Source organism: Montipora foliosa, chromosome 5 (assembly GCF_036669935.1).
Source record: "Montipora foliosa isolate CH-2021 chromosome 5, ASM3666993v2, whole genome shotgun sequence".
In the NCBI taxonomy this organism is placed as follows: domain Eukaryota; kingdom Metazoa; phylum Cnidaria; class Anthozoa; order Scleractinia; family Acroporidae; genus Montipora; species Montipora foliosa.
The window spans coordinates 30,396,919-30,411,918 of record NC_090873.1 but is presented as its reverse complement, the minus strand read 5'-3'; the positions used below and the strand labels follow the sequence as shown (position 1 = coordinate 30,411,918).

Genomic DNA, 15,000 nt, shown 5'->3' with positions numbered 1-15,000 from the left:
TGTCAGTGAAATGGATGTTGTGCCGATCGTGGTTGGAGTCTTGAGGTCATTGGGGTACACACGCCCATCGAGCTTCTTCAAAAAGCTGCCCAGCTCGGAACATCAAGGTTCCTATGGAAGGAATTGGAGCGCTAGATGCCGAAGGAAGAATGTTTTGTTGTGCAAGTCTATATCTGAGGCAGCTTGTTGCTGCCTGGTGCCTTTGTCCGAAAAGTAACCGTTTTAGAACTCTCTTACGAGTTCGAATGTTTTGCGGAAAGGTAGTTTGCAAACTAAACTGAACGCAGGGTTGTCGGAACAAGAACAAGAAGATTTATTCCAAAATGAACGTAGTTTCCACGAAGTAAAACTCTAAACAACACGCACTCGATAAACTTACACGGCCTCCGCCAACTTGAATAAACACTGCTTCTGTCACACTTGACTAAACACGGCTAACGCCAACTCTCTTTGCTTGTGAAAAACTAGTTAAAAAACTCCGCTTGGACTCGTCTACTTATATACTCTCACAATAAGCTTCCAGAACGTTCTAAAATAGTAATCAATCTAATTATAATTATAGAAAGATTACAGAACACACCGATTTAGAAATGCTTACGCACGAACCTAAAAATAAACAAACTACGAACTCTCTCGAAGCTTCTAGAAAGTAACGCTAGTCACGCAATGCTATTCTGGTCTTACTTTCGTCTCACTAACTTTGCAAACAAACTTGCCTTTAATTGACTGGTTTCTCAACGAGTTAAGTTATATTAAGAGAGTGCATCCAGGATCATAAATGATATCACTTGAGATTTTGTTCCTGACTCACTAGTTGTGGAGGCGGCGAACGTTTTCGAGACATAGCAGACGGAAGAATTCAACTTGCAAAAACCATCTCTGCTGGTCCCTATGAGAACAGATGCCTCGCAATGGCCAATGAGCATCGTTTGAAACAACTCGCAATTCAGCGAACGTACACGTTAATTAAGCAATGAAATAAAATTTGACAAGGCTACTTACCATCACTTCCAATACAATTGCTTATCTGAAAGAAAAACGATTTAAGATTCTCAAGTTGGTTCTTGATGTTTATAGCATAGGCGAACCACCCTCTGTTGGTGTTGGTGTTGTTATCGATTTGTAGAAGGATAAAATAATACATTTCGGCGGTTGCGATATACTTAATAATAAAGTTTGAAAGCTAATCATTCAACTGAGTCCTGTGTTATGTTGTTTTGGTCGTTCCGAGCTGTTTGAAGCGTCATTTTGCGAGATCTCTTCTCGACCGACAGTAAAGATAATTGACAAGGTAGATAGCACCCAGCCGCCGGCTTGTGACCTCGTCTTGTTCAAGCTGGAACTGACCCTAAACCAGTGAAATTCTCACCTTAAAAACACCAGCATCCAATCGATTAGGGATGTCCCCATACCTTCGCCGAATGTGAGCGTCATCTTTCGAAAATTCACCCGAGAAAGGCGAACCTGAAATCCATACCAAACTGGGAACTGCCAGGAGAACTGCCTGGGAACTGGGAACTGCCAGGAGGGGCTGGGAACTGCCAACGGTCGCGTTGCACTGATTGACAATTTCGAATTGACTCAAATGCTTCGAATTCCTTTGGTCTGGTCTCTTGCACCGATCATGTTGAGAAAGCTTTGTTATGGATTTCAGGATCGCCTTTTTCGGGTGAATTTTCGAAAGATGGCGCTCACATTCGGCGACGTTATGGGGACATCCCTAATTAATTGGATGCTGATGTTTTTAAGGTGAGAATTTCCCTGGTTTGGCGTCAGTTCCAGCTTGAACATGACGAGGTCACAAGCCGGCGGCTGGGTGCCACCTACCTTTCCGATTTTCTTGACTGTCTATCCGTCGGTCGAGAGAAAAGACCTCGGAAAATGACGCCTCAAACAGCTCGGAACGACTAAAATATAACACAGGATCCCGGCACAGGATTCAGTTGACCCTTTTTTTGATCTTCCATTGAATTATTTGCTTTCAAACTTTAGTACCGAGCAAATCGCAACCGCCGTAATGTATTTATCCTTCTACAGATTCATAACAACACCAACAGAGGGTGGTCCACCTGTGTTTATAGTTTGACAAAACAAAGTCGAACTGAGTGACCCATTCCTTCACTCATTGACTTAAACGTTCACTAATTGTGGACGGCCTGAAGCTCCAGTTAATCATAATCATTATCTTTGTCAAAACTGTCTAATTGACAGCGCAAGTGTTAAAATTATGTGGTTGTATTTTTAAAAATTATTATATTTGTGCTTTTACATTATCTCACTGAACGTTCTCGAAGACATGATTCATGTGATGGATATTGCTGGAATAAGCGACAGCTGACTTTCTAAAAAGAAGGCTGGAAGGGTTTCGACCTACAGTTTCAATTATTCAATTCTCAAGGACTCGGCGCATTTTCCAGGACTTTTTATCCTCCATACCAAATATGAAAAAAAAAAATCATATACAGTATAAGCCAAACGAGCACATAAATTTTGGTAATTCCGAACATTCACTTGACGACGTTTGTAATCTGGACGCTTTTGTTAATGTCAGTTTAGACTTTCTCAAAGAACTCTTAATTTTTTTTACCCGCTTAGTGACGACTGGTTGGGTGAATTTAAAGAACTTTTGCCATCTGTTTGGCGCCAAAATTTCACCGGTGACGGCAACAATTCTGAGAATATTAATGGTTCAAATTGTGAGAAGCTTTAGGACGCCATATTGTTTTTGCCCTCACTGCATGTGTTGTTCAAGCATCATCGGGAGTCGTGATGGAAGATGTGGAAGATGCGATAGAACTTGGTCTACAGAAATTAGGATGATCAAAAATTCTTAACAAGTTGCCCAAAAATACCCTTAAAAGTTGCTCAAAAGTTTCTCCCAGAATATAAAAAGTTGCTCAAAAAAGATATTTATTCACACTCTTGTTGCCTGATTTATTGAAAAATGACAGAGAAGCAAGCTTCTAAACTCAGCAGCTTCAAAAGATCCTGCAATTTTTTCTAACACCATATGGCATAATTACACTGAATCAATATGGTTTTATTAAAAACATGTATGCGTTAAGCATGTAACAGGATTGGAGTGGCACCCATCCCTGCAGTGAGTCACGGCAGGTGTCTTGAGTTACTGTAGAAGCTAAGAAAAAGGAGACGTCGGGTTGCCTTCGACTACGGTCGGCCTCTTGTCTTGTATTAAAAAGAGATTCACTAGGCCACCATTTTGTTGGCTTAGCAACATAGTGAGTCAAAAAATACATCCATTTCCATTCGCTGAGCTAGAGATGTCTTAACAACATTTTCAGTTGAATTGGGAGTTTGAGGTATGAAACTCATACGATATACAATAATAGCTGCTACTATTGTTGGAAAAAAAAACTATAACAAATAAGAGGCTGACTGAGGCTCCTTAAGAAGTCCAAGCAGTAGCAATGAAAATTTCGTTTTCATTTTCAAACAAAAACTATGACAAATAAGAGGCTGCCAATTTCTTCTTCTCACTAAAGTCCACAATGCCATCGGCAGCAGCACGATACGCCAGAGGCTCTGCTGCCAGGTTAGCAATGGTGTTATCATCCACAAAAGGAAAATTCTTGAATTCTTGGAGCGCTGCAGCATTACGCATTAAGAGTTGAACGTGAACTGTGCAACAAAGGCGTGCTACCTTGAATGTACCCACTATATTGCGGAAATGGACGCTGAACTTCTCTTTAAAAAAGTTCAGACCTGGCTGGATACATGCTTTAGCCTGATCAATCAATCTAGCTTGGAGGGCAGCATCGCCATTGGCAATTTCTCTGGTAATAGTCAAGGTGCAAGGGTAGTGGCCTACCTCAACTGCTTGAGCAACAACTGAAAGATCTTCATAGCATGAAATATCATGGGGCCGTCACCTTCAAGGCTATATGTTGACTTAACAAAATGAATACCAACATCAACAATAGCGGCAAGCTCTAAGCGGAGATCTTGAAGGTCTTGAGGATTCCTAAAGATATCCAACAGATTTTAACAGCAATATTGGACAGCAGTCTTTGGACAAGTTCAACCCCCTTCATTGGCTTTGCAAGAATCTCAAGCCTTGAAATCCTCCTGGACATAACGCAGTACAATAGCAAGTGCTTCACCAGGTCGGGCAGTCCCATCAAATATAACCGACACTTCTTTAACTTCCTGAAGCTCGGCCTTGACTTTTTTCTTGTTCCCTTGGTAACACAGAAGGTATAATGTCTTTCATGTGTGTACTTACAGTAAGACTATGGGCATACTTCTCAAAAAGAGGGCGCAAAACATCTATCTTGGAAATTGGTATGCCGGCCTAATTACTTCAAAGCGAAAGACTCGCATATCTGTTGGTAAAGTAGCCCTACGCTCTTGCCTTTGCAGACATTGCTCGATACTTTGGCGTTTAGCCTTGTCCTTCATGATACTGGCGATGTTATTCAAGTGTTTTCGGGACCGCACATATTTTCTGTGACATACTTCTCATCGTAGCTGCCCTTTGACACAAGCGAAGTGATGATCTGGATATTCCTTGATTTGGTCTTGACCCGAAGTTTTGGTCATTGGATTTGACATCCTACTTGCCTTGTACTTGCCCCATGTTCTAGCAAATTTACGTTCTCGCGAAATGGAAGCCCTTTCAGGTTCCGTCATCTCTGCACCATTTTCTCTAGCAATTTGAATAAGGTCTTCGCTTTCTTGTATGGCTTCCGCCATTTTGCTTTCAGCAATACAGGAAGCTATTAAATATTCGGAATATTAACACAGGATACCCACCGAGATATATAAAGAAATGGTAATTTTGGTAAAAGTTCTAACAAGAAGTTTGGTTTTAAAAACTTTGATTATAAAAGTTAACGCTATAAAATCGACGTTTCGATGTCGACGTGACATTAAGAAATTAACTTTGGTAAAAGTTGCTCGGAAAATTGAAAAAGTTGCTCAAACGTTGCCGGGCAGAATCCATCTATGCCCTCTGAAAGGAAAGGACCTTTTTTTTGTTCTCCAACGGGATCAGGCAAATCACTGTGTTTTGAGATTGCCCCATTTGTGTTCGCAATATCAATCCAGGGAAGAAAATATGAAATATATCTGATGAAAGCTTATGTGAAAGATTTTCCAAATTCGCTTGATAGCAATCGTAAGATAGTGGCTTTAGAAAGGAGGCTGACAATAAATCAATAAAATACATTCTTTGTTTACAAAAGCAAATATATCAGCATATTTAACAATAAACAGCATTTCAAGACATTTCTTTCGTTACAAGCCAAAATACATCATTTTATTTGACAGAAAACCTAATTGAAGCCATGAGGCGTGGGATAACATCGACGGATTAGAGGAAACCCTTTCTGCCTCGGGAACATCCCATCGAGTAAATGGGATTGTTGTCCAAGCCAGGCATTTTGGTCCGAGCCTTCCTCCACTACCTGGAATTGTGCAAGCCAGGACAAGGAAAAGAAGCATTGATCCTTCAGTCGTACAATGCAGGTGATCGCTGCGGTCCTCGCGCGAGAGCATTCGTCGAGGTAACAGCTGAAGAGGTCTTGGCAGAGGCAAGAAAGAAGAATTTTCTTCGAATCTTACTGCGACTCAGCGCAAAAGAGAAGAAAAAAGCAAGTGGATGGACAGGATTTAATATTTGAGTCCTTAACGAAGTTTAAGTGTCACAGGATGTCTTCGGATATCTACCGACTATTGACCCACTTGCTACAAACATGGCTACCGTTCATGAGGTCCTAGTACAGTCGCTCAAGATCAAGAATACTCTCAAGTTTAAAGCATCGATCGTTCTCGTACTTGGCCAAGCATTGTACGCAAAGGCAAGTGACACCCAGTGGAAGCAAAGTGAGAGGTTCAAAGATATCGTGCTGAGGATGGAAGTGTACGTTCCACAATTGGCAGCTCAAGTGCAGCTGCAATTGGCAAGTTCCATAATTGGCAAGTGCTACCAAGATGGTGGCTTGAGAGATCTTTGCGTTGAGTCTGGTGCCATAGCAGAAGGTTCTTTTGCAGGAGTTCTAGGTGGCCGTAGATACAATCGGTGCGTTAGACTCCACAAGTTTATGTATGAAGCACTTATGAGCCTAGCGTGTCAAGGATTCAGGACCTCGATATATAGAGGAGAATCAAAAGGAGTCCAAGAAAATCATTGACAACTTCTTTAGTGATACTGCCGATTTGTATGATGACATCTGTGAAGATCATTTCCTGAAGCAGATGACCAGCACTTCTAGTGTCGATTTCATCCATCTCTTTGACAAGTACATGAGGTTTCCCGGTCACGACAACGGCAAGCTATCCGAGTTCTAGTTATATTTCTTAGAGCTGGTAGAGATTCTCCTTGGGCTTTTGAGACCATCCAGTGAAAGCAAGTGAGAGCTCCATGTTTTATCAATAACTTAAAGCAAAATAATCCCATGGTGTTTTGAATAAGACCACTTAACTATGCAAGGTATTTCGCTTCTTATCTATCAGCAATGAGAAATGTCTCACCGCGAGAAAGACCATCCAGAAGCTTTAGCATACTTGAGGTCTGGTGGGTTCTCAGTACAGATTGGACCCATGAACCCCTTCGGCAGAATACCTGTTGACCAAACCTGTGAAGAAACGGTTAACAGAGGCATGCAAACACCTGGTGGCCCGGTGGCCCAAAGGGATTTAGCCTGAAACCTGGAGCCGTGAGCAAATATTACCTTATAGCGGAGTATCGAAGCATATTCATGCGACAGTTGAAGGAAATGCTTCACCTGGGCACCCCAACGACTTTCCAGCTCACCGATCTTCAAGGAAGCCGAATAGTACTGGTAAACTCGTTACTCCTGAGAGAAGGATCTGCTTCAGGCAGAGGCTTTTAGAGAAAAGGCTTATAAGACTTTTAGCAAAGGACATGGATGAGTCTGACCCTCCCAAGTTGAAGTTCCACCACACAATAACAAAACTTAAACTTAAAACATTTGGTAATCTCTCAAAAAAGGATAAGTTCAAAGTGGGATTAGTAATGAAGTGATCATTAAATCTAATCGTGTGCTGTTTGCCCAAATGATAATCATTACTGAGAACAGAAAGTTGAAAATGAACTAATGTACTGTGCAACCCTCTCGGACCTCTGCCTTGGGCCATAGCTTCGCCTGATGGATCGCTGAGGAAAACAAACAAAGCATCCCTTGCCAAAGAGATCCTGAAGGATGTACCAGCAGCAGATGTAATACCACAGGCAAGCGCGAGAAATATTGAAGGAATGGTAATGGTAAGCAAACGTTTATTGCACACGCTAAGAAAGGACTGAAGGTGTTGTTTCTTCTTTATAATTCCTCTTGTTGTAAGTCTAATCTGATGCCAGGTCAAAACATTGTTTGGCTTTACGTTTGAACCAAAAAGTATCGTAAAAGCCAGGAATTAACTGAAAAAGACAAGCCAAAAGACAGATGAAGGAAAAATATATAGCTCTGAATCTAATTCTCATCGAAAGATTAATGACAATCGATCGTAAAAAGCACGAATATTTCTGCAGTCTCTGACTTTTATGACGTTTTGTCAAAAGGAAGAAATTGTTCACGTGCTAGGCAACCATAAAGGTGCACGTGATCACCTTGTGTCAACTGAATGAACTACGGGAAAGAATGTTAATCGCTCGTCGTTTTCAGAGTAAAACAAGGTCTTTGGTTTCTTAATTTTGTTGTAATATTTAACTGAATATTTAAATTTCATCTGTCGGGTCAGGAAGCCTTCTTTGTCGGGTTCCCGAGAACGTATCTATTTTGACTTCAGGGTGAACTATTTACTCAAGTTGAGCGGCCATGTAATTGAAAAACTGAACAGCTATGAGATACAACAACAGACTTGCGAATTATCGCAAATTACAATGCTGACAAGGGCAAAAGTCGAAGAAATGGTTAATAAATACAAAGTTTGTTACTATCTAAATATTTTTGTGTCAGATAAAGGGATATATTGTCACGCAAGTGATGTAATTTCATGACACTCAAAATTCGCAAAAAGCGTGAGTTTCATGTAAACAATCTTCGCACCAGTAAGTCCAAGCAATAAATTGGATTATCCAGGAAGTTAAAGAAATATTGTTGCCTTCCCAAATAAACTTCATTTTACACTACAATGACAAAATCATTTGTCAGAAAAATAAAAATCCTGTCTCCTCGCGAATCACATTTCAACGCACGTATGCAAAGTTGTTAACTCATTTTCACCGCGTCCCGATTCCCGCGAAATTTTTCTTCTTTCAAATATTAACAAAAATATTATTTCTCGTCAAGCGTTGCATCTTTTATGTTAAAATAACCGCTAAAAATAAAGATTTTTTAACGATCTATCCATAGATATTGTTTCATAATTTAATATTCTCTGTCAAACTTTGCACAACAATCAAAACACAAAAATAGCAACGCACGCAACAAATTTAATCGTATTTACCTCTTCGTCGAATTCTCATGCTTAACACATGAATTTTTAGTCATTGCGAAAATCTGTCTCTATTGATTAGCAATCACCCTTTCAAATTTCAGAGAAATCGACCGGTCCGCGAATATTTTGAGTTTTTTTCAATGGGATGACAAAAGGCCAAGTGGATGTTATGCATAATCGGGCAAGTTCTGGTGATCAAGTTGCGCGTGTGACCCGTTATAAATATTTTTTCACAAAATGTTCCCAAATCGTCAAGTATCCCCACAGTATACAAGAACATTATTCTAAAAGCTTATTCTACGCAAAAAGTAGGTTCTGATGGTAATTTTGAGAGTGGAAATCAAGTTTACGGCAGGCGGTAAATACGAGGCATGGTATATTCAATTAAGTTAACACAACAGAAAGAAGCTAACCTCATTTTGACACGAAAATGCTTTACTATTGGCATAAAAACTATCCAGTTAGCTCGCATATTACACAACGATGAATTCATAAAGGCCACCTTTTCCCGTGGAGTATTTTTTTAAACAAACAACATGTTTGCTATTAGAGGCAAAATTCCCTTCCTATTTCATTTCGTGCGTGAAGACAAGAAGCTCAATCGTGTCAAATTACCATTCGCAATTGCAACAAAATAAATTTCAGGATCAAACCCTTTCCATGAAGAACCTTTTCCTTGAATAATGAAGCACAAAATAGACGACAAGCTTTTTTTCAAATAATCCTTGGCTGTCAAATTTTCAATTATTTTTTACCTGAAGACCGTGCAGCGAAGTTAATCAGCCAGACAACAGAGATCACAGATCACAGATCACGATTTCCTCTCTGTCTTTGTTGAACCCATAAGTTACCAGAGAATTTTCCATTTGGTTTCAGTGAGCTACATCACAGCACACTTGATAAAATATTAGAAATACAGCTCACTTTGATTTCGGCTCGAATGGCGATAGATGGTTGTCGAAATCCATTACTCGTCGCTTTTAACATTCCAGATTTTTTTCATCGCCTGTCATGTTTATTCAATTGACGTTCCATTCTTGCGCTCCATAAGGATATATTTTGTTAAAAGATGCACTAAAACGCCATGAGCGTTACAATGACTTTGGACGCCATTGCAGGTCAATTAAATGTTCTCCTGTGTGCACCAGAGAAATATATACATTACCCCAGCCCCCTCAAACCTAACAAATTACGCAGTAGAAGACTCTATATACACAAAGACCACGTAGCAGGGGAGTGACACGCAAGACTTTACCGACACGGAAAAAGAACGGAGAAATATTACTCATTTTCCGACTGGGATTGCCATACTGGCAACCCAGTAATTAAACGCAAGATAAAGAATCCTCGTAAGGAATGTAAAGAAATAAGGATTTGTTTTCTTTGTGGAGTAAAATCTGTGCATGAAGGAACCTGGTAGAGGCCTGTAGAGAAATGATTTACTCACTTTGCAATAACTTATGAGACGATTGATTTTGTTCTCCATAGTTCTTTATTTTAGTGGTCGAAATTAATATTACATAACTGATGGTCTCACGTGATATTGCGCTTATTTTCATTTCTGATACTTTCAGCAGCGAATCTTTGTCATCTTCAATGACTTCCACTTACCGTACGCTATTACACTAGCTTCCAGGGTCTCCAGGAGCTCTCAAAGGTTATCACAGAGCCCTCAATAGCTGGAAGATCTTCGCAAGGGATACCTTGCGGACTCAACCCTTTCCAGTTTTGGCGTTTAATATGGCTCTATATATATATTTACAGCATTTGATAGAGCGTATTAATTCATTATCGTCAATCAATGCAGCGTTTTACGCCGTCAATTGGTTTCATAGCCTTGCTGGAATCAATTCCCCACCTCTGCATCCTACAGTTTTTCCCACCAAGGAAGGGGCTGTTCGTTTGTCGGCAAAAGTATTTCACGGGAACGTTCCTCTCGAGACAGATCTCTTGAAAAGTCTTGCAACCAAGATTAACTTCCAGCATTTACTTCAGCTGAGAAATTTTATTATGTTTGTGCTTTCGTTTTCTGGTTTTATGAGAGCCTCTGAAGTGTTAGAATTGAAGGGCAATGATATCAAGTTTGAATATGATCATTTCTCTATTAACATAGCCAAGAGTAAACATGACCAACCAAGAGGGGAAAACAGTTGTTATCGCTAAGTCATTATATTAGGAGAAATTTCCCCTGCAATGGAGCCATTAAAAGTTCTTTCAAAGAATTTTTTCCTGATATAGCTATTTATAGCGCCTATCCGGTAGATCGGGAAGTGCTACCTTAGTGGTTAATTCACTTGTGAAAGAAAGTGTATTTCAAGGACATGGTAGATAGAAAAGCGAGAAGGCCTAGAATATGTACGTCAATGATTCTTTGAAGGCTAAGCTTGATGTTTAGAGGGCACTGACCCGCTGAATCTATGTTAAAAGTAAGTTATGTGTCCGCAGACTCAAGCCCTAACTTTGGCTGTCTATATAGGGGCTTGTGGCGCTTGCTGTCCTACACGCGCATGTATCTACACTGTTGTGTTGTGTCTGATTGGGTAGTGGAGTCAAAATACGATATCTGACATTTGTAGCCTGTGAAATTGGCAGAAATAGATATTCATTTTGCCGGCACGCGCAAGAGGACTAGGTCCGGTTGTTTAGTGTGGATTAAGGGTAATTTGTCGTACGAGTAGTGACCCGTTAGGGATTTCAATCAGTTTAGGTTCAGCTTTCTTCGCCCACATGCCCATGTGTCTATACAGTTGTGTTGTGATTGAGTTTGTTGTGTTGTGTCTGATTGGGTAGTGGAGTCAAAATAAGTCGCTCCTGATCAAGTTCGACCCATCTCACAAAAGTGGAAAAATGAGAAATACGAGAGAGTCTTGCTCGAAAGACAATCTTTGTAACAGCCGAGGATCACTGCCATGAAGTATCTTCGGTCTGAGCAACAACAAGGGAAGAACTAAGGTCGACACAAGAGGATGCAGATGCCATAGTGTTACTCCATGCAGCGCATGCAGCAAAAGCAGGATACAGAGCTGGCATTATTACGTCAGAAGATACAGGGGTACTTGTTCTCTCTTTGGCTTTCAAAGGCTTCATCTTGTGCCCTTTGTTTGTCAAATGCGGTCTACAGAATCGATCAAAGTACATCGTTGTGTCAATGTTTGGTCGGATGTTGGGCTCAGAACTGTGCAGATGTACTGTGACACTGTCTGTTCCTTCTCGGGAGAGGGCAAGCTAACAGCTTTGAAGCTTGCTAAACAAAGAAAGTCATTTCAAACCTTTTTTCAAGAAGTAGGCATGGACTAGGACCTCACAGATGAGAGATTTGCAAAGGTCCAACAGTTCACCAGCAAGATGTACAGCTCCGCCACAAAAACCTGCGATGTCAACGAACTACGTTGTTGGTATGGGGAGTCTATATTGTTATTTATTTATCTCGTGTTTTTAACTGAACTGAGCAAATTACCAAGCAGCTGTTTGGAGAAGAAGTCTACGGAGCTGCTGCCCTCACGTTCCTTCACCTGTTGGTCATGGATGGGTTCAAGACGACAGCACATTATCCATCATATGGATTAGTGGAGAACCAGCCCCTGCAGCTCTTCTTGAGCTTCTCTCTTGTTCTTGTACGAGATCATGCAAGCTACCCACCTGCATGTGCCTCACGAATGGTCTTAAATGCACTGATATGTGCCGGCTTCGAGACTGCAACAATCGTGCTGGGGAAGAGGAGATGCCTGAGGAGGAATGTTTTGATGATGAGGACGATGAGGCAGACTAAACCAGTAAATAGTACTGAGTAATTCGTTGAACTAAGAGATATAGTTGAGACAGTTATAAAATATTATTCCTTCCGGCGAATTGGGTTCTGCAATTGAATCAAATTTGATTTACTCCGATTTTTAAAATTGTTCTCATTAATTTGTGTCCTTCTTTAACGTAAGGTAGCTTTTCAATATTACAAAAGAATAGCTTTGAATTGAAATGTAAAATGATTTCAGTTTTCAAATGCGTTCGCCTGATTTGATGTAAGAAGAATCGTGTTTAGATTAAAACAGTTAATACGGAAACCAGCAAGAGGCAGTCAAATACTCGATCTTATCATCACGAACATGTCTCAGGCTTAAGATTAACAGTTTGTTGATGTCTATCCACCCTTTGGTCGGCTGACCATAATGTCATTTTGCCATATCCAAAATTGAGAAGTCCTCTTAACTCCAGTCATCGTACTTTAAAGCGAAGAGACACTCGCCCATATACGAAAGATCGAACGTGGTAGATATCTTTGTTCAATTTACTGGTCCATCATTTTGGATTCCATCGGCAGGTGTGAGGATCAAATACTGCTATTCCTAAATCTGGTCAAAACAGGCTTTGAAACCATTATACCTCTGAAAACTGTGAAATTTCATGTAAACGACGCTCCATGGATTACCTCGAAGCTAAAAGAATTTACCATTCTTAGACAAAAAGCCTTCGCTGAAGGATGTACAGAACTCTTTAAGCATTATCGTAACATCGTTAAACGAGAAAGAAAATTAAATTGTCGAGCAGATTTTACGCCCGCTAAAGTTGAAAATCTGAAAGACAGGAAACCTAGTCAGTGCTGGAATAATGTCAAGAAAATAGCAGCCATGGTCTCATCAACAGGAAATCAAGACCTTCGTTTCCTTTTACACATTGACGGAATTGATGTAAAGTCCTTGAAAGACATTGCAAATTTAATAAATGATTCTCTTCTTGAGCCGATGTCAAGCTACCTATCATCCAGTAAATTGCTCACCTCCCTTCGAAGTTGACTCAGATGTTCCTCAACTGTCTGATGCTATCGTGTACTCAATGTCATTCAAGGTCAATCCATCTAAATTGTGTGGTCTTGAAGTATCGATGGGAATGCTCAAAGATTACGCTGAAATTGTTGCTATGCCTGTGCGCATTATCCTGAATAGCTCATATCTTGAAGAAGAACTTCCACCCATCTGGAAACAAGCCAACTTTACTCCACTACCCAACGAGATACCAGTGACATCTTAGACGTCTCCCTAACAGACACTATGTCTAAAATGGCAGAGGATTTTGTTGTGCGACAGTACGTTGCCTCATCTGTCTTAGAGATCGTGGATCCAAACCAATTTGGTACCATACCTAAATCCTCTACAACTCAAGATCTAATTTCCATGATTAATATAAATGGTCAATGGCCACAGATTCAACCGGCGCTGCCGTAAGAATAGTATTACTGGACTATCGGAAAGCCTTCGATCAAATAGATGACCACATCCTTATTCAGAAAATAATCTACGTATCTATAGTATACGTATCCCAAGAGGGTTATCTCGCTGGACGTGCGATTTTCTTATCAATAAAAAGCAACGGATTAAGCTATCAAGGGACTGTTTCTCAGAGTGGGCACACGTTCCATCAGGAGTTCCCCAAGACACAAAACTTGGACCGTGGTTATTTATAAATGACCTAAACCCTCCAAGCGTTTCCAGTTGGAAGTATGTCGACCCTGGCTGAAGCAGTGCCAAAGGGCACCACCATTAATGTTGAGGAAGCTATTGCCGAAGTAGAACGTTGGTTAACAACGAACAAACTTCAGTTCAATGCTGAGAAGTGTAAAGAATTAATTATAGACTTCAAAGTTGCTAGAAGTGAATTTGACCCTATTGTAATTAATAAAAAAGAACTTTGTTTAGTAGAACATGCTAAAATATTAGGTGTCACTATTTCAAATACACTTCAATGGAACAATCATTTTAACAACACTATTAAAAAGGCAAATAAACGCCTTTATTTTCTAGTACTATTACGACGAGCTAAAGTATCACCATCAGATATAATTAGATTCTATCCTACTTGTAAAAGGACGGTACAAGAATATTGTTCGCCCGTGTTCCATAATGCTATTCCAGAATATCTATCTAATGATTTAGAACATGTACAAAAGAAGGCGCTCTCAATTATTTCTCCTGGAAACAGTTACAACAAGAATCTAGAGCTATTTAACATGAGTTCCTTATATGATAGAAGAACTGAACTCTATACAAAATTTTTAATAATATCATTGCAAATTCATCAAATAAGTTACATCATTTACTGCCTCGGAAGCTCGGAAGAACATTCATAAGTACAATCTAAGACATAAGCGCAATTTTGCACTAACTCATATAAGTAACAACAGATTTAAGAATACTTAAATACCAGCTATGAGCAAGTCTCACGTTTAATAAAGATATTTTAATTAGTCTATAACATAGATTTTTTTATCACGTGTTTTATCACATGTTTAGAAGTATATTCGTATTATTTTTTATCCTATCTTATTACATTTTAGTTCATATTTATTATAGTTAAAATTTATTCATAGTTGTTATTATTTACGCAATTCAGCTGCAATATAAATTATTTCTAATAAACTCTGTGAAACTATAAACTTAATATCCAAGATGGTGGATCCAAGATGGCGGACGGATATTAATTAATTACGACATAAATTCCAGTATTTGTAGCAATGGAATCTGACCAAATTATTGGTTGCAAGTCGATTCTGCGAGATCAGTCAATAAAAAAAGCTGTTTAGTAGTTATTGTT

General features: G+C 39.7%; 1 protein-coding gene across 1 annotated transcript in view; it reads right to left on the bottom strand.

Annotated features, from left to right (window-relative positions):
• LOC138003925 (C-reactive protein-like) overlaps positions 1-15,000 on the bottom strand; it is a 48,764-nt gene that overhangs the window by 20,001 nt on the left and 13,763 nt on the right. The window contains exon 3 of the mRNA XM_068850245.1: positions 1,003-1,027. Within this exon, the coding sequence (XP_068706346.1) occupies positions 1,003-1,027 (25 nt within the window). The remainder of the gene's footprint in view (positions 1-1,002; positions 1,028-15,000) is intronic.